Source organism: Sus scrofa, chromosome 6 (assembly GCF_054392235.1).
Source record: "Sus scrofa isolate SSC_HxYL_T2T_F1_AM1 chromosome 6, Sscrofa_HxYL_maternal_Yorkshire_Landrace_v2.0, whole genome shotgun sequence".
Classification (NCBI taxonomy): domain Eukaryota; kingdom Metazoa; phylum Chordata; class Mammalia; order Artiodactyla; family Suidae; genus Sus; species Sus scrofa.
Genome location: NC_139388.1, coordinates 63,122,369 through 63,141,840, shown reverse-complemented (window position 1 = coordinate 63,141,840; position 19,472 = coordinate 63,122,369). Strand labels below are relative to the sequence as shown.

Below are 19,472 nucleotides of genomic sequence, written 5' to 3'. Positions count from 1 at the left end.
TGCAAGGATTGAAAGAAAAGCCTATTTACAGAGATGATCCCAATTCCTCAGCCGGACATCAATGGCCTTTCCGGATCGGTTACTTGATTACCTCCACAGACCTATCTCTTCCTAGGACCTTGCACACTTCTGCCACAGCCACCTGCACCCCGCAATCTCGTTTCCTGCCTCTGCGCACGCTGTTCCCTCTGCCAGGTGCGCTCTTCCAGTCTATTTACTACGGAAGCTCCCCTTTCCGGCTGCACGCTTTTCTCACCCCTTCCTCGAGTCCATCCTTAGGCCTCCGCATCACCGCACGGTGGGGAGTCTTAGAATTCTCAGGACGCTAATTTATGCCTATAAATAATAATGGCTGCCACCAACCGGACCAAAACAAGGTTGCGCGCACCTGCGCAGGGGAAGCGCGCTCTGCTGCCTGTGTCCCCTCGGGGCCACCGTCCCCACCTAGTGTTCCGGCTTGTGTTAAAGTGTCCATTGCGTCATTGCGTGGGCGGGAGGGCAGGCCTAAGTCAAGCTCGCGGCGTCTATTGGCTGCCCGGGGCGGAGGGAGGCGTGGCGAGGCCTCAGCGTGACGTCAAGACGCCGCCGTCGGGACGTCAAAGCCCAAGGAAGAAAAGAGCCAGCCGGGTCGCGAGAAGTTCCGTCGTCCGCAGCCGTGCTGCCGTCGTTTAGAGCCACTGCTGGCGAGCCCCGGGGGTGTACGGCCGAGGTGGGTGTTGAGAGCGGCGGCGGGGTGGGCGGGCGGGTGGAGACATTTCCTTTTGGCCGTACGCGCGGACCCGAGGCCTTGGCGGCCGTCGCACCAACGGACGCCGACCGCGAGCGACGGCCGGGTGTGGCCGGGCACGGGGCATTGCGCCTGCGCACGAGGGGTGAAGAGCGCGGCTTCGAACTCTCGCGCCTGCGCCGTCGGATTCCGCTCACCCCTTGGAATTCCAGGGCTGCGGCGGCCCTCTTCAGCCGTCTTTGACTCGGAGGTTCCACTGGGAGGTCGACGTTGCCCCGGGTGATGGGCGGCCCTTGCGCCGTCTTCCTACCCCCCAGGGACGTGGTGCGCACGCGCGACGTGGCCGGGGCGGTGGCTCCGGGTCGGGCGGCGAGGGTCCGGGCGGGCTTTTTCCTCCCCCCGGCGCCCTCCTGTGCCTTCCCTGGGTCTAGGGGACGGCTAGGTGTCCCTCGCGACTTGTTCCATTCTTCGCCCTTCAGACTCGCCCGGGAACGTCCCACCAGGCTTCCCCAGACCGTACCTTCAATCTCCTTCCTTTTTCGGCCCTCCCCCCACTATCCCCACTCGTGACCTCCCTCCGAACCCCCCCACCCCCACCCCCGGTGAACTCTCTTCTGTCTTTTCTTTAAGGCTTTTCCTTTTTAGGTCTTTGGCCAGCTCCAGACACCTGTTTCTATCCCCCCACTTCTTGTAGGGCTTTCGGGTTGTCCAGCAGGACTCGCTTTTGAGCTCTTGCGTACTTCCCACTTACTCCCTCGAATCTAGGCTCCCCCCATTCCTTGCTCCCAAAACTTGCCTTCACTTTCCTGCGGTCCTCACCATCCTCACTCTTGAGTTCCTCACTCTTGATTTTCGGATCTCCCCAGACCTCCAATGGAGGGGCTTGCCTCGTCTCTCCCAGGCCTAGCCCTGCTTCTAGGAACCTCACATGTGGGTGTCTGTCTTTAGTGGAACTTCCGGAAATTAGTCTCTTAAGAGCGTTCTAAGAACTTAATTGTGTTGCTTCCAGGGTTCCTCTCTGGCACCCTCAACTTCTCCCTGCTTCTAGGAATAATTTCCAGAAATCTCCCTTCCCACCCAGGTTTCTTTCTCTGTTCTCCTGTGTTTTCTCCTCTCAAGGCTCCCTCAAATGCTTCCCACCTTACAGACTTCTCAGAAGTCTTTCCAAGGCTCCCAGCTTTCAGGTTCACTTAGATTTTGCTCATTAGTGTGCTTCTTCTCTGAAGCTGTCTTCTTGACTGAGGGTCCCCCACCCCCTACACCGTCTCAGGATTTCCCTTGAACCTTTTCCCCTTTTCATTTGGGCTTCAGATCCTTCTCTTTCTCTTTGGGAAATTCCTTTAGGCTTCCCTGTTTTCAGATCCTTCGTGTTCCACCCAGAGCACTGCAGGGAGTCCAGGGTTTTCCCTGGTGCTGTACCTTTTATTCCACACCCAGAATTCTTTCCAGATTGTTTTACTCCAGCAGCTCTTTCTTTCTCAGACTCTCCTTTTTTCCCTGGCTTCTTGTGAGCCCATCTCCTTCTCTTTCGTACTTGGTGACATGTTTCTTGCTCTTTCTTGAGTCGTCGTCTTTCATTCTCTTTCTTGCAGACAGTGAAAAAGCAGTCTGGCTCCCGAAGTCCACCCCTTACACCCCAGGGTCCAGATGGCGGCCAACGTGGGTGACCAGCGTAGCACAGATTGGTTAGTGGGGCTCAAGGGACAGGCTGGAGGGGAGGGCAGGAGGGAGCAAGACCCAGGGGGTCCTGGATGGGGGAGGAGTGGGGGGGGGACTTTTCTGGGCTTTTGTTTGTCACAGTGCAGTCCTCGTTTTATGAAATTGTGATGATTCATTAAGTGAACTGTGATTAAGGGGCAGTCTCCAGTACTTACGCCTGAGTCATGAGGTTTTTGTTGTTTCATGGCTTTGCCCAAAACAGCATGAGAATCACTTTCTGATACTAGGCAGAATTTGCAGCTTCATAAAACATTTAGATCTACTGGGCACCAGATCCTACATTAAGTTTTGTGGGCACTGGTATTTTTGTGGATTTTTAACAACCGTGTGTACCAGGCACCTGGAAAAGTAGTTTAGGTAGGTCAGCGCGTTTATGGCTTCCAGAAAACTAAGAAGCAGAAACAGGCTGTCAGCATTAAGAAGTGTCACCGGTCACAGATGAGAACACTGAGGCTCCAAGAGGCAGTGAGGGGGAGATCTGAGAGTCGGGCCCTGGTGTTTGCCTGCGTCCATCCTGCCGCTGACCCTGCGTGTGTGGTGGGAGAACAGACTGGACAGTGCTGTCTGTCCCCTCTCTGCAGGTCCTCTCAGTACAGCATGGTGGCCGGGGCAGGCAGAGAGAACGGCATGGAGACCCCCATGCACGAGAACCCGGAGTGGGAGAAGGCCCGCCAGGCCTTGGCCAGCATCAGCAAAGCGGGAGCCGCCGGCAGCTCCGCCAAGGCCAGCAGCAACGGGCCTGTGGCCAGTGCACAAGTGAGAGTCCACAGGGGACCTGGGTACCCTGAGTGTGGTTGGGAATACCCACCCATGGTGTCCTCTGGGGTCACCTGGGCAGGGTGCTCGCTCTGAAGACTCAGGGCCGGGGCTGGAGGAGTCTAGGGCACTTGGCAGTCCAGCCTGAGGAGGGAGAGGTGGTGGCTTGCTAGAGAGACCTGAGCCCATGGGCTCCTGCTGCTAGCAGTGACGCACGTGGTCCTCTGTCTCCACAGTACGTGTCCCAGGCAGAAGCCTCAGCTCTGCAGCAGCAGCAGTACTACCAGTGGTACCAGCAGTACAACTATGCCTACCCGTACAGCTACTACTATCCCATGGTGAGTGCCTGGGCGGCAACCCCTGCTGAGAGCCCCGAGAGACCCGCGCGCAAGGCCCCTGTGTGGCCACCCTCCCCCGACCACACTGCAGGGATGCCTCCCGCTTGGCCCCCTCCTGCCTTGCTCTGCGCCCCTCCTTCCTGAGCTCCCACACTGCCTCCTCCCCGCCCCAGTGGTACCTCCCAGGAACCCTCTCCGCCGACAGGCTTTCTTTAAAGTGGCGGTGGCGTCCCCACCACTCACCTGACCCCCAGCTTCCCCGCTCTGCCGCCTGTGCCCTCTGCTGGCTGTGTCGCGTGTCTGCAGCCGCGTGTTCCTGAGCGGTTGGGGGTGGGGTTTTCACGTTGGTTGCTGAGTGTTGAACGGGGCGGGGCGGCAGTCAGTGAAGAGCTGTTGATTGGAGTGTGGAGGATGGAGTTTTCGTTTTGTTCTGTGGTTTTTAGTGTAAGCGAATGGGGGGCGTTCTGTGGTGGCAGGAGGGGCGAAAGATGAGAGGCGGCTCCCAGAGCATGGGAAGCTGGGAGAGGGATGCGTCTAGATCGCAGCGGAGGGTCTGGGCCTGCCGCTGACCTGTTTCCTCCCGTGTTCTCGGCAGAGCATGTACCAGAGCTATGGCTCCCCCTCCCAGTACGGGATGGCTGGCTCCTATGGCTCAGCCACGCCCCAGCAGCCATCTGCACCCCAGCACCAAGGGACCCTGAACCAGGTAATGCCCCAGGCAGCGCCCTGTCGTGTCCAAGCAGGGGCTCTGGTGGGCTGGCAGTGGGGGCACCTGCCCTGTTTGAACTGCTCCTGCCAAGCATTTCTTGGTCTGGGAATGAGAGGGCCAAGCATGGTCTTTGAAAACAGGGTAGGGTTAGGGCTTGGGCAGGCCAGGGTCTGAGGGGGGTGATGGTGGGAGCTCTTGGTGGTGTGGCAGCCTTTTCGGTGTCTGCCCTCAGTGTGCGTATGTGCTCGCGTGCGCACACACAGTCAGCCTCAGCTCGTGTTTCATGTGCAGCTTGGAGGAGGAGGGGTAGAGCCAGGGAGGTGCAGTTTGAATCCCAGCCACCTTAGGAGGTGGCAAAATTACAGGTCATATGCTCTTCGGGACGTCAGCTGGTGCTGTCACTTTATTACAGGGCTTCCGGGAGTGTGCGTGCCACCCCTGTCTTGACAGGCATGTGATACGGGCTCAGACCATGACCCGAGGGGGAGGCTGGGGTGACTGTGCTACCCAGGCAGCTCTCACTGGAGACAAATGTCCATGACGGTTTAAAGGCCGGCAGCTGCTGCTCAGCAGCGGGGAGCCACGGCCAAGCAGCCCAGTGTCTCCTCCGCTGTGAAAGGGGGGCTGTGATTAGGGTGCGTCCACAGCTTGGGTCACTCCAGCTTCGAGATGCTAAGACATGTGAAGGTCTCGGCACTGAGCGGCCTGCTCAGGAGAACCCCGAGGGCCTGCTGGAGCGCTGCGCCCTGCTCCTGCCCTCAGCGCCCGCTTCCTCCCGCAGCCCCCGGTCCCGGGCATGGATGAAGGCCTGTCCTACCAGGCCCCCCCCCAGCAGCTGCCGACGGCCCAGCCCCCTCAGCCCTCTAACCCGCCGCATGGGGCCCATCCTCTGAGCAGCGGGCCCCAGCCGGGCACAGCCCCCGCCACTCAGCACAGCCAGGCAGGGCCCGCGTCGGGCCAGGCCTATGGGCAGCACACCTACACGGAGCCCGCCAAGCCCAAGAAGGGCCAGCAGCTGTGGAACCGCATGAAACGTGAGTGGCCTGGGGCAGCGCGGGCGGCAGGTGGGCAGCCTGGCGCTGGGGCTTGGGACCTCACGCGGCCGTGTTGGCTGTTCCGGGGCCAGAGCCCTTCTCTGGAGCTCATGCTCCTGTTCCGGGCGAGGGGCCTAACCCCAGCCGTCGCTGCCCTCACAGCAGCCCCTGGGACCGGTGGTCTCAAGTTCAACATTCAGAAACGGCCTTTTGCTGTCACAAGCCAAACCTTCAGCTCCACCGCGGAGGGCCAGCACGGCGGCTTCGGCCCCCAGCCCAACCCCGAGAAAGCCCAGAACCACAGGTGAGGGCCACCCCCTGTCCCGCCCCAGCCCCTGGGGAAGGGGACAGTGGTTCTTCCCACGGGACCACGCTGCGGCTCGGCGTTCATCCCGAGGGCACAGGAGGGGTGGTGGGGGCCGGCTCCGAGCGCTGTCGGGTGCTTCCCCCACCCACATGCACACCCGGCCTCCCCCAGGGGGCACCTGTCTGGGAAGCCTGACGACTGGCCGCAGGACATGAAGGAGTATGTGGAGCGCTGCTTCACGGCCTGCGAGTCGGAGGAGGATAAGGACCGGACCGAGAAGCTGCTCAAGGAGGTGCTGCAGGCCCGGCTCCAGGACGGCTCGGCCTACACCATCGACTGGAGCCGGGAGCCCCTGCCAGGGTGAGTCAGGGCGGGGGCCAGAGGCAGGTGCGGGGAGCCGGGGGCCGCAGCCGGCCTGGGTGCTGGAGGCTGGGAGGCTGGAGCCGAGGCCCCAGGGTTGCCCAGGGATGGGATCCGGGGGGGATGAGAGCTGTGGAGGCTGGGAGGCAAGTCACGCCGCAGCTGAGAGTGCGCTCTAGGCCCAGAAAACCTTGGGTTGCCTCCCATTTCGTCATCACATTAGCTGAGTTGCCGGGGTAAGTGCCTCCTTTCTGAGCTCGTGCGTCCCCAGGGCAGGGGCAGGGGCAGGTGTTGGGGACGTTGAGGGCCCCGGGTTGGTGATGTCCTGCCCTGCTATATCCTCAGGCTGACTCGGGAGCCTGTGGCTGAAAGCCCCAAGAAGAAGCGGTGGGAGGCCCCTAGCAGCCTCCACTCTCCGAGGGGGGCAGGCTCAGCAACCAGGGGCGGGGGTGCCCAGTCCCAGCGAGGGACGCCCGGGGCTGGGGGTGCTGGCCGAGCCCGGGGCAGCAGCTTCGCCAAGTTCGGCAACCGCAATGTCTTCATGAAGGACCACAGCTCCTCCTCCAGCACGGACTCGCGTTCCCGCTCCTCCTCCCGGTCCCCGACCCGCCACTTCCGCCGCAGGTGCCAAGGCTCCCGGGGCTGGGGGGGGGCGGGGTCTGGGCATCAGGGGCGCCAGTTCAGGCCTCACCTTTTTGCTCCTCCCTGCAGTGACTCCCACTCGGATTCCGACAGTTCCTACTCAGGGAATGAGTGTCACCCCGTGGGGCGCAGAAACCCTCCCCCTAAGGGCCGGGGAGGCCGGGGGGCCCACATGGACCGGGGCCGAGGCAGGGCGCAGCGTGGGAAGAGGTGAGCCTGGGGGACCAGGGAGGAGGCTGCATCTCGTGGGAGCACTGGCGCGGCCGGGGGCTGAGGCTGGCGGGCGCTGTGCCACCTCCCCCAGCCCAGGACCCCTCGTCCCTCCCCAGGCATGATCTAGCGCCCACCAAGCGCAGCCGCAAGAAGATGGCGGCCCTGGAGTGCGAGGACCCTGAGCGCGAGCTGAAGAAGCAGAAGCGGGCGGCGCGCTTCCAGCACGGCCATTCCCGCCGCCTGCGCCTGGAGCCCCTGGTGCTGCAGATGGGCAGCCTGGAGAACAGCGGGGCCGACCCCGACTGGCAGGAGCTGCAGATCGTGGGCACCTGCCCTGACATCACCAAGCACTACCTGCGTCTCACCTGCGCCCCAGACCCGTCCACTGTGCGCCCCGTGTCCGTAAGTGCCCCCTGGCAGGCAGGCTGGGGCCCAGCGAGGTCAGCAGAGGCGGAGGAGGTGCAGGCAGGCCGGCCTGGGGGAGACCCCAAGCTCTGTGCGGGGTGTGGGGGGCTGTGGCTGACAGGGACTCGAGGGGAACTGGACCCCAGGACTCAGGCTTTGGAGCCACGGCGAGGGCATGTGGCCCTCTCGGGAGGCTTGGCTGGCCTCTGAGCCTTCCTCCTGCGAACAAGGTGGGGAGGGCGATGTCACTTTCCCAGGCCAGGGCCTGTGAGACCCTGGAACATGCACGCCCGGCGTCCCCAGGCCCACACACGGCCACGTGTTGACGTGGAGACCAAGGCCTGGGGCTGTTGATGCGTCTGTTCTGGGTTCTTGTGAGCATCAGGTTTGATGTCGCAGCCCTCCTCTTAGAACGAGTGCATGGAAGGAACTGGAGCAGGTCCTTGTCCTTGTGGCAAAGTCACACAGAGCCTGTGTTCACCTGCTTCCAGGTTTTGAAGAAGTCGCTGTGCATGGTCAAGTCCCACTGGAAGGAGAAGCAGGACTACGCCTTTGCCTGTGAGCAGATGAAGTCCATCCGGCAGGACCTGACGGTGAGGCGGGTGCCGGGAGGGGCCGGAGGCCGCTCGGTGGATTCCCCCCCCGTCCCCCCCCCCGCCCCCCCGCTCGGTTGTGACGGCCGCTGGCCTGCCCTCAGGTGCAAGGTGTGCGAACTGAGTTCACGGTGGAGGTGTACGAGACACATGCCCGCATCGCCTTGGAGAAGGTGAGTGGGCTGGCGCGGCCCGGCTCCCCCGCCCTGCTGGCCTCGTGCTGCTCTGCTCCCCCCCTCGCCCCCCACCCCACCACCACGCTGCTTCCCCCCCTCGCCCCGTTCCCCCTCACCCCACTGCTCCCCCCCTCGCCCGCCCACAGGGAGACCACGAAGAGTTCAACCAGTGCCAGACGCAGCTCAAGTCCCTGTACGCCGAGAACTTGCCGGGCAACGTGGGCGAGTTCACTGCCTACCGCATCCTCTACTACATCTTCACCAAGAACTCAGGAGGTGAGAGGCACAGTCCGGCAGGTCAGGCGGCCACAGGCCCCCCGAGTCCGGCCCGGCTGACCCCCGCCTTGTTGTGGCCGCAGACATCACCACGGAGCTGGCCTACCTGACGCGGGAACTGAAAGCGGACCCTTGTGTGGCCCACGCCTTGGCACTCCGGGCCGCCTGGGCTCTGGGCAACTACCACCGCTTCTTCCGGCTCTACTCCCACGCGCCCTGTATGTCTGGCTACCTCGTGGACAAGTTTGCAGACCGGGAGCGCAAGGCTGCCCTCAAGGCTATGATCAAAACGTATGTGAAGCCGAGCTTCCCTGCTGTCCCTCTGCTCTGCGGCAGCCGCCGCCCTCGTTCCCCCTCCCTCTCTCCCCTGCTCTGCCCTCAGGGGTCACCAGGCCTCCAGCTCCCCTCCCCGGTCTCGCTCCCCGGGTCACCTTCCCACACTCTGCCGTTCTCGCCAGGCCTCCTGCTCTTCTGCACACCGCCCTCCTCTGTGTCCCTCCCTCCGTCACTCTCTCGCTCAGGGCTCGTGGGTCCCCCTGCTCGCATCACCTGGACCCCAGTTGTCTCCTTGCTCCGGCCTCCCCTCCCGCTTTCCTCTCCGGTCACTGGGCCCTGCTCTCTGGGGACAACCAGCAGAGCTGGCCCTACCCTCGGCAGCTGTGGTCAGAGGGTCAAGGACCCGGTCCCCTTGAGCTCCTCCGAGAGCAGGCGTGACGTGGGGCAAGCTAGGCCCGGACAGCACTCAGCAGGGTGCCCTCCGTTCACCACAAGGGGTGGGCTCACTGTTATGGTGGGAGGGAGGCGCCCCGGGGTAAGGTGATGGCAGCACACAGCGTCCCGCGTCACAGCCCGGGTGCGCCTGGCCTCCCCCAGGGGCCTTGAATGTTGAAGGGAGAGTGGGGCCCAGGCAGTGGAGGGGAAGGAGTGGGGCACAAACAGGGGGTAGGGTGTATGGGACCTGCTTTCCAGCCGAGGACCCAGGAGGGGACCCTGGCTGCCCCGAGTGCTGCTCCCGGGGCCATAGCGGACAGGTTACCATTTCTCCTTGTTTTTCACGCCCTTGGCCTTGTGTTCTTCTTCCTCCCGCCACTGAAGGTGGTGCCACTTCTCCTGGGCAGAGCCGGTTGGGCCTGGGCCAGCTTCGGAGTTGGGGGTGCAGGGTGGGCTGCAGCCTCTCCTATGCCCCCCCGGGAGGGACATCCAGGGTGGCAACAGTGTTTTTAGGCTTGAGGCAAGACTGGTTCAAATACTTTCTGCCAGTTACTGCCCAGGCGACACTGGCCAAGTGGCTTTGTTCTCGGGTCTGTAAAGGTAGGACCGCACAGCTTAGGGAGGTGGGGAGGGAGTTCATGCTGCGGCACCTGGAAGAGCTCATTCCCGGCGCCGGCTGGGCCTCCGACCAGCCAGGTCCCCCAGGGTAGCCGTCAGCCCTGCCGCCCCGTGCCTGTCCCCTGCCCCTCGGTCACAGTGGGCCTTCTTCTGAGGGTCTGCCCAGGCCCCAGCCAGCAGAAGAGCTGGCGGGGCCCTTCCCTCCTAGTCCCTCCTCCCGGTCCCCCCACCCCTGCACAGGTAAGTGAGGGCGAGGGGGGGCGCAGCCGGGGCTGGGGCTCCCAACCCCACCCCGGGCCCCCCCGAGCCCGAGGTGGGGAGGCTGTGGGCTGGTGGTGGGGTCAGCAGGTAACGTGCTGAGGAAACCTTTTGGGTACCTGAATGGGGGGGCACCCACTCCCTGCTCGTGGGGCGCTCCCCAGTCCGCCGCCCGCCTCATCGCATTCTCCTCTTGTCTCCGTAGCTTCCGCCCTGCGCTGCCAGTCTCCTACCTGCAGGCCGAGCTGGCCTTCGAGGGCGAGGCCGCCTGCCGGGCCTTCCTAGAGCCCCTAGGCCTGGCCTACACGGGCCCGGACAACTCCAGCATCGACTGCCGCCTCAGCCTGGCGCAGCTGTCAGCCTTCTGAGCACCAGCGCCGACGGGGGCGGGGGGCAGGGCTGCAGCCCCCCAGCACCGCCTTGGCACATTTTGTTTTTGAGCCATGGACTTGGGTTGTAAATTAATTTGTGGGGATTGGGCTCCAGGACGAGCCACCACCCCTGCCCCCGTTTTCCCACCGGGGAGTCTGTACAGAGATGTTTTCTACATTTTTATTTTTTGCCTCAGAGGGATGGGATGGGATGGGATGGGATTTGGGGGGGCAGCGGAGGGCTGGGGGCAGGGTCTGTGGGCTGCTCTGTGTCCGCCTTGCACCTCCACTAATGCTGTCTCAGTGTTTTTTCTCTCTCTCTCTCGAGCTTGTACTCCGGTACCGACCCGGCACCCTGGCCCATCCCATGCCGGGGGGGCCAGTGGAAGAGGACAGGCCGCTCCGCCCGTGCCCGCCTGCGGCGGGGGCACCAGCACACCAGCCCGCCGCCCGCCGCCCCATCTGCCTCACCACAGACTCTTGTTGCCCAGCCCTCCGGGGCCTCAGTGTTTGGGGCGAGGGGAGCCGCGTAGAGACTGTGCCCTGCCCTCGGCCCCCGACCCCAGAAATGCCAACACCTCTCCACCACCAGATCCACGCCACCATGCTGCACTGAGGACTCCGGAGGCCATCGCGGGACCTGACGGCCGGGCCGCCTCGTCTGCAGTTGTATTGAGTTGTCTCCGTGTCCCCTTCTCCCTCTACCCCCAATGTTTCTCTGGTTTTTTTTTCCCTCCCTCCCCCTCCTCCCCTGCTCCTCCCTTGGTTCAGCACAGGTAAAACGGTTACCCTCCCGCCCTGCCTCATGGATCACCAGCTCACGTCATGTTTCCTCCTCTTTTCTTTTTGTGTGTGTTTATTTAAGTTATTTTTTTTCTTCCTCCCCTTTTCTTTTCCGTCCTCCCTCCCTCTTCTGCCATGTAACTGGAGGATGTGCAATGAGTTTGCGAACAGCTGGACTGTCAGGCTGCTTTTTTTCCAGATGTTCCTCCTCTGCCTCCCCTCCCCTCCTCTCCCCTCCCCTTTCCTTCCTTCACTCTTTCCTTGGAGCACTGAGCGCCATTTGGAAGCTTGAGACCCAAAATTAAAGAGAGAGAGCGAGTGCGGGCGTGCACGCTTGGTTCTTGCCCCTTGCACTAGATCTCCTTGGGCGGATCAGGTCCTGGCCCCTTTTTCTTTCAGGGTTGAGATCCCAGAGGGATCTCAGCCACAGTCTGGTAGGCGGCCCCTGCCCTCCCCACACGGCACAGGCAGAGGTGCCTCAGGGGCTGGCTCCCCAGCTCCTGCCTTGGGCTGAAGCCGGGCTTGGGGAGGCAGACCTGGGAACCCTGGGGCACCTTGAGCAGCGTGAGGTGCGGGTGTAGGCCCCCAAGGGGCTGCACCAGCCTCAGCCCCTCGTCCTCCAGCCTCTGGCTCAGCTCTTGGGCCATGCTATCCAAGGAGGGGGTGGGGGGGGCACAGAGCACGTGGGGGCCCAAGAGCACCAGGTGCCTAAACCTCAACGTTGGAGGGACCTGAAGCCCGGGGGCCGCGAGGGCGCTTCTGAGGGTGTGGACGGCTGCCGCTTCCTCCCCGGGGCCCGCCAGCCTCAGGAGGGCCAGCGTCAGGTGCAGGGCCTGAGAAGGCACTGCGAATGCCGCGCAATTCGGTGCAGCTCGTACCAGTTCCTCCTGGGCCTCGGCCACCCCGGCCTGCAGCTCAGGCTCTGACACCATGAGGGCCACAAAGTGCGTGGGGCGGGGCTGGCGAGGGCCCAGGGCCCTGGCCAATCCGCTGTCCGCGGGCCAGACCCCAAGACCCCACTCCACCTGCGTCTTAACGAGGCCTTCCTCCGAAGGCTTTCCGGGGGCTGCCACAAAGGGCAGCTCCTCACTCAACTCTTGCTCCTGGGCTCTCGCTGCTAATTCCCCCTCCAGCGCCAGGCGCCCAGCTTCAGGGCCTCCACCGTCCTGGAGTCCCGTGCAGACTGACTGTACGCGCTTTCCTGTAACAGTGCCAAGATGAGTCACGGCAGCGCCGTCCAGCTTATCTCCCTCCCGGTCCACGTCCCTATCGCGGAGCGCGTCTAAAATTCCATGTGCATTCTTGCCGTCACTTGCGTCCCCGGCCCAGTCTCTGTCGTCGTGCGCGCCCCCGCCGTCGCTCTCACCTCTGCCCCCGTGCGCGTCCTCGCCGCCGTTCGCACACCCAGTCCTGTGCGCGCCCCCGCCGTCGCTCTCGCCTCCGGCCTCGTGAGCGTTCTCGCCGCCGTTCGCACACCCAGTCTCGTGCGCGTCCCCGCCGTCAAGCGCGTCCAGGATGGTGGGCCCGCGGCCCGTCGCCAAGCCGGAGCCAAAGACGAGGTCGGTACGCGAGGCGCGGTCCCACACCAGACTGCCGCGGAAGCGGAAGTAGCGCACCCGGTGCTGCGGTACCGCCAGGACGCCTGGCCCGAGCGCCGCCAGAGGTTCGTCCCAGCAGAAGGAAAGGAAGGGCTCCTCGCGCACACCCAGGAAGCGGTCGATGTAGCCCACGGAGAAGTCGGCCGGGTCGAGGCGCGGGTCCCAGCGGATGCGCTGGATGACGGCCGCAGCCGTGCGCAGCGGCGGCTTCTTGGCCCTGCCCTCGGCTTCAGCCTCGCCTCTAGGCTGCGATGGCGCCGGCGCCCCGGGGTGGGGCTGGCGGCAGCGGGCACCGAAGCGGCAGCGACCTTCCAAGAAAAAGCGGCAGGCCGGCGACGGCGCGGGCTCCGCGACTGCGGCCCCCGCTGGCAGCTCCGACTCTCCGGTCGCCGCCATGGGAGTGGGGTGCTGCTGTCGCGCTCGCCCGGCTCAGGCCGTTCCGACCGGGGTCAGCCCTGGAGGGACAGAGACCAGGCCCCGCTGTGACGTCCCTGGCGAGCTCGGGCTACGCCCGGACCTGAAAAACACACCGCGAGTAGGAAAACCTCCACGACGCGGTCCCGCAGCCCGAGACTTATACCTGTGTCCCCGCCCCCAGCCCAAACAACTTACCGGCACGGCCCCTCCCCCAGCCGAAACACCGTACACGTGCGGCCCCGCCTCTTCTGGGCCTTTCGCGAGCCTTTCGCGAGCGCCTTAGAGAACCCGGCACCGCCTCTAGTTAAAATCTTTCAAGGTGCCGCCCCGCCCTCTCCGGGCCGCAGGCGAGCTTGGCTCCGCCCCCGCCTAATGATTTGCAAGTACCGCCACGCCCCTCCGGACCCTGGCTGGGCTGCGCCCTCCGCTGGACAACCGGACGCCTGCAGGCTCAGACTGAACTTCGTAACCCGGACTTGGGACGCCGCCTTAGCCCTCGGGCTGTTACATCTTGGGGGCGTCCCTTCTCTACGGGGACCACGCCTCTTCCCGGCCACTTTCCCGTAGGCCGCTCCCAGGGTAAAGGGCAGCCCGCCTGGGCGGGCCCACTGGGGATGCGGAGTGAGTCAGTCCAGGCCGGGGGACTGGGTCAGGCAGGCAGCGCTGCGCCGCCAGCTTTGCCGAAACCAACGAGTCTGTGGGAGCCGGCGCAGGTCGGGACTCCGCCCCCGGCTCTCTTAAAGGGGCCGCATTCCACTACACCGGGCCAATCCTTTGCCCTCCACCTGGCTGAGACCAGAACTCCACGTGACACACCCGGCTCATCGCCCCAGCCTGCACCCCCTTCCCATGTGCAAAGTAAAGAGACAAAACGGCACAGACCTTGTCGGTTTATGTATAAAGACGTGGGGCGCTGGACAGTAAAGGCGCAGGGAATGGGGGAGCCTACAGGCCGATGACGTCGTCCAGCTCGAGGTCCGCATTGGGGAGGCAGCGGGCCCTGGGGTGCTGCGCCCCTGAGCCGGGGTCCACGTCGGGCTTGGCGGCAGCGGCGCCCGGGCGTTCTGCGTCCATGACGCCCAGCACCGCGTCCAGCATGGAAGGGCCCAAATCCAGGTGGAAGGACAGCAGCGGGTCGGCAGGAGCAGGCGCGCGGAGGGCGGGTGGCGGCGGCTGCGGCACGGAGGGCGGCGGAGCGGAGCGCGGGGCCCCCGCAGGTGGTGCCCGGGGCTCAGGGGGCGGCCCGCCGCCGTGGCGGCTCAGGAACGACGTGTCCCCGAAGGCGTCGCCACCGCGTCCCACGTGCAGAGTGTGTCGGAAGTCGCCGAGGGGCGCGGAGATGGACAGGGCGCCGCGCTCTGGCCGCTTCTTGGGCTGCGCGGGGCCCAGCTGCTTCAGCACCGGCATCTTAGGGGCAGAAGGGGGCAGATTAGAGCGCCCTCTCCCGGGAGGACGCTCCCCTGGCACGCGGAGTTCCCAGCCCTGGGCCGAGCCCGCCCTTCAAACAGGATGATGGTGGTGGGATTCTTCTCACTTTGCAGGTGGGGAAACAGGCTCCCAGAGGCCCAAGGTCCCAGCTGCTTGACTGCAATCTCAGACTCAAGTTTAGGTCTGCCCTTGAACATCACACTAGGCTGATTCCACTAAGAGCCAGCATGCTTCACCCAGACTTCAGACTGCTTCCCAGACGGGACAGAAACTTCAGCCTGTCCAGCCTGTCCCTTTAGAGGCAGCAGACACAGTGCCCGGGGCCCACCATACTTTGAGAGGCCCTCACACGTTCGCATGCTTGAATTTAAAATGTCTGGGTTATGTTTGTCCTTATACCAAAGCAGCCACAAAATATAATTATATACAAAATTATCTCCATGAAAGCTTTGCCTAGGACACACAAAGGCCATAATGTAGGCTGGCCTGAAGATTCTAATTCAAGAGGTTTGGGGCAGGCCTGGGAAATCTGTACACGTGCACAGCATTTTATATTTTGACGAAACATTTTTTAAAATTTAAAAAATTTAAAAAGGAGTTCCCTGGTAGCCTAGCAGTTAAGGATCCAGCATTGCCACCGTCCCGGCACAGGTTCGATCCCTGGCCTGGGAACCTCCGCGTGCCACAGACATGGCCAACGAATTAAAAAATTTAAAACTATACAATTTGAATTATCTGATTTTGAAAGAAACAACATCAGGTATCACTTCTTGAAAAAATAATGATGATAATAAGAAGAAGAATGCAACTTTCCCTATGTTAAAACATGGCAAGAATGGCATAAATTCTAAGCTGATGGTTCATAAACTGTAACCTAGGCACCCTTTAGTCACACGACTGCACCAGACTCTATGGTAAATAAATATGCCTGCCAACCTTTGCCCATATCCTGGAACCTGGCTGTTTCCATGGAAGTTCTGGGAGGGACTTTGATAACCTCATATTTTTTGTTTGAACAGTCACTGTTATTATAATGGAAAAAACACCTTTCTATTAGAATTGAAGCCCCACTCTCTGAACTGGAGAAATTATGTCATATCTCTGTTTTCTCTTTGGGAAATGGATAAAATAACACTACCTTCCTTGCAGGGCACAGAGAAACACTCAAAGAAAGCGCTGAAACAATGCCAGCCAGTTGATAGTGCTACTTTGGGGGTGGGGGGGTGGGAATGTGTCCCCAAAGAAAGCTGTGGAATAAAATTTAGATTTGATGAAATGCCATGGGGCAGGCAAAGCAGCCAGTATTGTCCTTTGAGTAACTGGCACCCTGGGAAGCATCAGTGATAATGTGGAGAAAAATTAAAGCCACAAGCTCTTGAAATAATTACCAATGCCGGATGTATTCTGGGGGCTGTCCCCTCCCCTACACACACACACACACACAAAAACACACACACACTCTCTCTCTCTTTACATTTATTTCTCCAGGAAAATGAAACTAGTCTTGATTTACCACCTTTAGTGTTTCTCAAACGTCTCTGACCGCAACCTAGATGAATAAATCATATTTCATTGCAATCTGGCACCCAACCACCATGCCTTCCCCACCCCTGCCCTCACACCCTGCATGAAGAAAACAAAACACCTTAGGAATTTAGACCTACTCTAATCACATGCTAGACCCTTGAACAGTTTCAACATTATTTTATTCTTATTACTTTTTAAATGCTGTGACCTCTGCTCATTAGTCAATCTCAATCCATGATTTAAAAAAAAAAAAAAAAATCCCGTCTCCCTCAGCAGTGAATTATAGGTGAAACACGCAGAACTCAGAAAGCCACTGCCCAGATTTGGATCTGTCTGTGCCCACTGCTGTATGGCTTTGGGCAAATGCCTTAACCTTTCTGACCTCACTTCCTCATCTCTACACTGAAATGATGCCCATCTAATAATTCATTGTCTCTTGGCAACAACTGGCGAGATGTTGCCCAGGCAAAGTCTTAGCACAGTACCAGGCACACAGCAGATGCTCAATAAATGCTCAGTGGAGTCCTACCGTGGGTCATTCTCCCACATTCCAGAGAAGGAAATGGACCCTCAGAGAGGGTGTGTGACTTGCCCAAGGTCACAAAGCAAGCTCTGCAGACTCCAGAGCCCAGAGTTATCATTTCCATTGCCTGCTGCCACTGAACTGGCGCCTACCTGGACAGCTCTCGGCTCCTGCCTCTCCTCCCCACCCGCCCACCTGCCCCCGTCCTTGTCCCACATCCTGCCCACGATGACATCACTGCCAACTTCCAGCGCTTAGCAGCACCTTAAGATGCTGGTTTCCTACATCGAACACACCAGGGCTGCCATTTCCTTTCTGTGGGACCCCGAACTTCCTCAACCTTAACCCTCAGTCCACTCCTCCAAAAAACACGAATTGGGATGCCTCTTTGCAGGGGTCCCATCATGGCTCAGCAGTTAATGAACCCAACTAGGATCCATGAGGACACGGGTTCGATTCCTGGCCTTGCTCCGTGGGTTAAGGATCTGGCGATTCTGTGAGCTGTGGTGTAGGTTGCAGATGCAGCTCGGACCCTGCGTGGCTATGGTGCAGGCCAGCAGCTATAGCTCCGATTCGACCCCTAGCCTGGGAACCTCCATATGCCGCGGGTGCAGCCCTCAAAAGACAATAAAACGGGGGGGGGGTGTCTTTAGAATACACTCATGAGGCTGACATTTTATTTTTTTTAAGCACTTGTTCTGGGCTAGGCAGGGACCCCAGTGCTTCTTCACACAAATGAACACACTCATCTCCTCCTTGAAACGACCCAGTGACACAAGACCGTCATTACCATGTCTGTCTTATACACGTAGGTGGCGCCTGAGGCACAGAGAGGTGAAGGAACTTGCCCTGGGTCACACAGCAGCAAATGTTGGAACCCAGGCGGACCAACTCCAGTCAAGGGATACTATTATATTGCTCACAGCCCCCAGAGGACAAGGTGGGCAGACCTCTGGGAAAAAAAATCATGTTTTGACATCAAGGCCAGGGATTTCCTACATCCTTGACTGTGTTTGCTTCACATTTTTTTTTTTCCATGCCAGATGAGAACAATAAGTTAGACATGGTTTGGAAATCCATCGGAGCCCGTCACTCCCCTCCTGCGAGCCTCCGTGACCTCTTAAATAGACGCTTCTAATCTCCCTTGCGTGTGCTCCATGCAATGAGGTCATGCTTGGAAAAAGTCCATAACAGGGCCAAGCTCCGTACAGAGGGGCTGTTGTTTGCGACAAACATAAAGGAAGCAGAGAGCAGGCGCGAGGATGGGACCGGGACCCGGCGATTGCGCGTGCACCGCCCCCCCCCCCCCCCCCCCCCCGCCCCAAGCTGCCCTCCTCCCGCCTCCATCCGCCCCCCGCCCCTTTCCTGCCCAGGCTCCAGCTGCAGAGGTGGGGGGCACAGCTGGCCCACCGCTGCCCCGCCTAGACAGAACAACCCCTCCAGATCCAGCCGGACTGGTTCTCAGCCCTTTGGAAGAGGCGACTGGGTGGCTGGGGCCCCGACGGGGCGGGGGGACTCCCCAGATCCCTTTGGGGCTCCAGTGCGTGCTTCCTGAGGCCACGTGGCTGAGGCCTGGATTTCAGCGGCCGCAGCCCCTTTGGCCGTCTGTACCGTTTTCCTCCGGACCTGACCAGGGACCCTAAGCCACCACTGCCCCTTACCTCGCAGTCCTTGCTGAAGCGGGCAGGCGTGCGCTCAGGCTCAGGCTCAAGCCGAGACCACCCCCCAACCCCGGCCACCTCTCCTTGGTTCGGAGCCTGCCTCCGCCTCCTGGTCCCAGGTCGGCGCCTTCCTTCTTCCTCCGGGCGGGGATCTCACCTGGCAGAGGAAGTGCCATGCGGAACCGGGCGGGGGATCCAGGACCCAGGTGTCCGGGACCACAGTGCCACCTCCTCAGGCCTCCCCCCTCTGAGCTTGCTGGAGTCCTAGCTCCAGAAGTCAGGGGTCCTAGCCCCCCTCCCTCGCCGGACCTAGGAGTCCAGGTCCCCGTCCCTCCGCCCACAGACCCAGAGGTCTAAGACCCACCCCTGGCAGACCCTGGCATCGAGTCCCTCCTCTACCTGCACCAGGAACGGAAGTGTCAGCCCCTCTCGGGGGCCATGGTAGGAGCCCAAACCGGAGCAGAGTTACCGCTCCGTCCAGCTCCGTCCGCCCTGGGCAGGGAGGGTTAAGGTGCAGGCCCCTCCCAGCCGTCCTTTTCCCCCAAAAGTTTGCTTCTAGGATTTAAAGGGCCAGAGAGCAGCTGTGGAAGCACTGAGGCCCCTCCTGGCTGAGTGTGGGGGCCGGAAGAGGCTGGGACTGGGAGATCAGGCCGAGGGGGTGGGGGATGGACGGGGAGGGCGGCCCCCCAGCCCGGCCCCTCCCCCTGCCAGCTTGGAATTTCCTGAAACTGGGGAAGTCTGGCTGTTTTGAAGAGTAATTTCTTCCAGATTGCAGCTGTTGGGGGAGTGTGGGGGCGGATAGAGAGCCAGCTGGAGATAGAGAGAGCCTGAGGTCGGGCAGTGAGACCAGCCAAAGGACGGAGGTGAACTAAGAGGGGCCGCCTCCCCACTGCTTTGCAGAGCTCCCGAGATGGAAGTCCTTGCCTGGAGTGCCTCATCCCTAGAAAGGTCATTCCATCACCGAGTGTGCCTGGCAGTGACAAGCAGAGTCAGACTAGAGTGTTAGGAGGATCTCTTGGGGGCCAGGGTGGGGGGGTCCTGACCTTAGAGAGCTGGGTCCCCAGAAGGAGGCTGGCTCGGCTGTGAGCTGCTGCTGGGACAGTGAGAGAGTTTAACTGATAACCAGGAAGTGTGGCTTAAACCCTGAACTGAATCCCCAAGGAGGAGTGGGAGTTCCCGGGGCTGAGGAGGTGAGGAAGTCTATCCAGAGCAGGCTGGGCTTCAGGGTGGAGCGGAGGGCACTAAGGCATGGCATGGGGCTTGGTGTGCCTGGAGAGTTCAGCCGGAAAGCCACGGGGAGCTTGGGGTTTGTTCTTTGGTGA

The 19,472-nt window shown here is 61.5% G+C and overlaps 3 protein-coding genes across 13 annotated transcripts; 1 reads left to right on the top strand and 2 right to left on the bottom strand.

Moving 5' to 3' along the window:
* Positions 1-595: 595 nt before the first annotated feature.
* On the top strand, positions 596-11,315 carry LENG8 (leukocyte receptor cluster member 8). 6 transcript variants are annotated; one of them, XM_021094969.2, is made up of 16 exons: positions 596-709; positions 2,320-2,412; positions 3,028-3,202; positions 3,439-3,540; positions 4,136-4,246; positions 5,031-5,283; positions 5,449-5,587; positions 5,762-5,950; positions 6,296-6,574; positions 6,662-6,802; positions 6,922-7,207; positions 7,702-7,803; positions 7,908-7,976; positions 8,126-8,255; positions 8,339-8,546; positions 10,048-11,315. In XM_021094969.2, the coding sequence occupies exons 2-16, from the start codon at positions 2,375-2,377 to the stop codon at positions 10,208-10,210; spliced, it is 2,385 nt and encodes a 794-aa protein (XP_020950628.1). In that variant the 5' UTR covers positions 596-709; positions 2,320-2,374; the 3' UTR covers positions 10,211-11,315. The 6 variants fall into 6 exon arrangements, 5 of the variants coding, with proteins under 5 accessions (XP_020950628.1, XP_020950627.1, XP_020950626.1 ...); XM_021094968.2 differs by having other exon boundaries at positions 5,446-5,587; XM_021094967.2 differs by having other exon boundaries at positions 8,339-11,315.
* On the bottom strand, positions 11,052-14,361 carry LENG9 (leukocyte receptor cluster member 9). Of its 4 annotated transcripts, none has more exons than XM_084962051.1 (2): positions 13,894-14,361; positions 11,052-13,111 (listed from the first exon to the last, which is right to left on the bottom strand). In XM_084962051.1, the coding sequence occupies exon 2, from the start codon at positions 12,988-12,990 to the stop codon at positions 11,392-11,394; it is 1,599 nt and encodes a 532-aa protein (XP_084818177.1). In that variant the 5' UTR covers positions 12,991-13,111; positions 13,894-14,361; the 3' UTR covers positions 11,052-11,391. The 4 variants fall into 4 exon arrangements, with proteins under 4 accessions (XP_084818177.1, XP_084818178.1, XP_013854221.2 ...); XM_084962052.1 differs by having other exon boundaries at positions 11,052-13,049; XM_013998767.3 differs by lacking the exon at positions 13,894-14,361 and adding an exon at positions 13,207-13,332.
* CDC42EP5 (CDC42 effector protein 5) lies at positions 11,052-18,789 on the bottom strand. Of its 3 annotated transcripts, none has more exons than XR_014806697.1 (4): positions 18,550-18,789; positions 18,151-18,307; positions 13,894-14,418; positions 11,052-13,111 (listed from the first exon to the last, which is right to left on the bottom strand). XR_014806697.1 is itself a non-coding variant. In XM_021094975.2 (3 exons), the coding sequence occupies exon 3, from the start codon at positions 14,416-14,418 to the stop codon at positions 13,957-13,959; it is 462 nt and encodes a 153-aa protein (XP_020950634.1). In that variant the 5' UTR covers positions 18,151-18,307; positions 18,550-18,789; the 3' UTR covers positions 13,886-13,956. The 3 variants fall into 3 exon arrangements, 1 of the variants encoding a protein (XP_020950634.1); XR_014806698.1 differs by having other exon boundaries at positions 11,052-13,049; XM_021094975.2 differs by lacking the exon at positions 11,052-13,111 and having other exon boundaries at positions 13,886-14,418.
* Positions 18,790-19,472: the final 683 nt, after the last annotated feature.

Bases quoted from the DNA above. Each gene is read 5' to 3' on its own strand.
- LENG8 (XM_021094965.2), top strand. From the start codon at position 2,375: ATGGCGGCCAACGTGGGTGACCAGCGTAGCACAGATTG. The intron at 3,203-3,438 runs GTGAGAGTCCAC...CTGTCTCCACAG, and splicing joins GGCCTGTGGCCAGTGCACAA to TACGTGTCCCAGGCAGAAGC. The intron at 6,803-6,921 runs GTGAGCCTGGGG...GTCCCTCCCCAG, and splicing joins AGGGCGCAGCGTGGGAAGAG to GCATGATCTAGCGCCCACCA.
- LENG9 (XM_084962051.1), bottom strand. From the start codon at position 12,990: ATGGCGGCGACCGGAGAGTCGGAGCTGCCAGCGGGGGCCGCAGTCGCG.
- CDC42EP5 (XM_021094975.2), bottom strand. From the start codon at position 14,418: ATGCCGGTGCTGAAGCAGCTGGGCCCCGCGCAGCCCAAGAAGCGGCCA.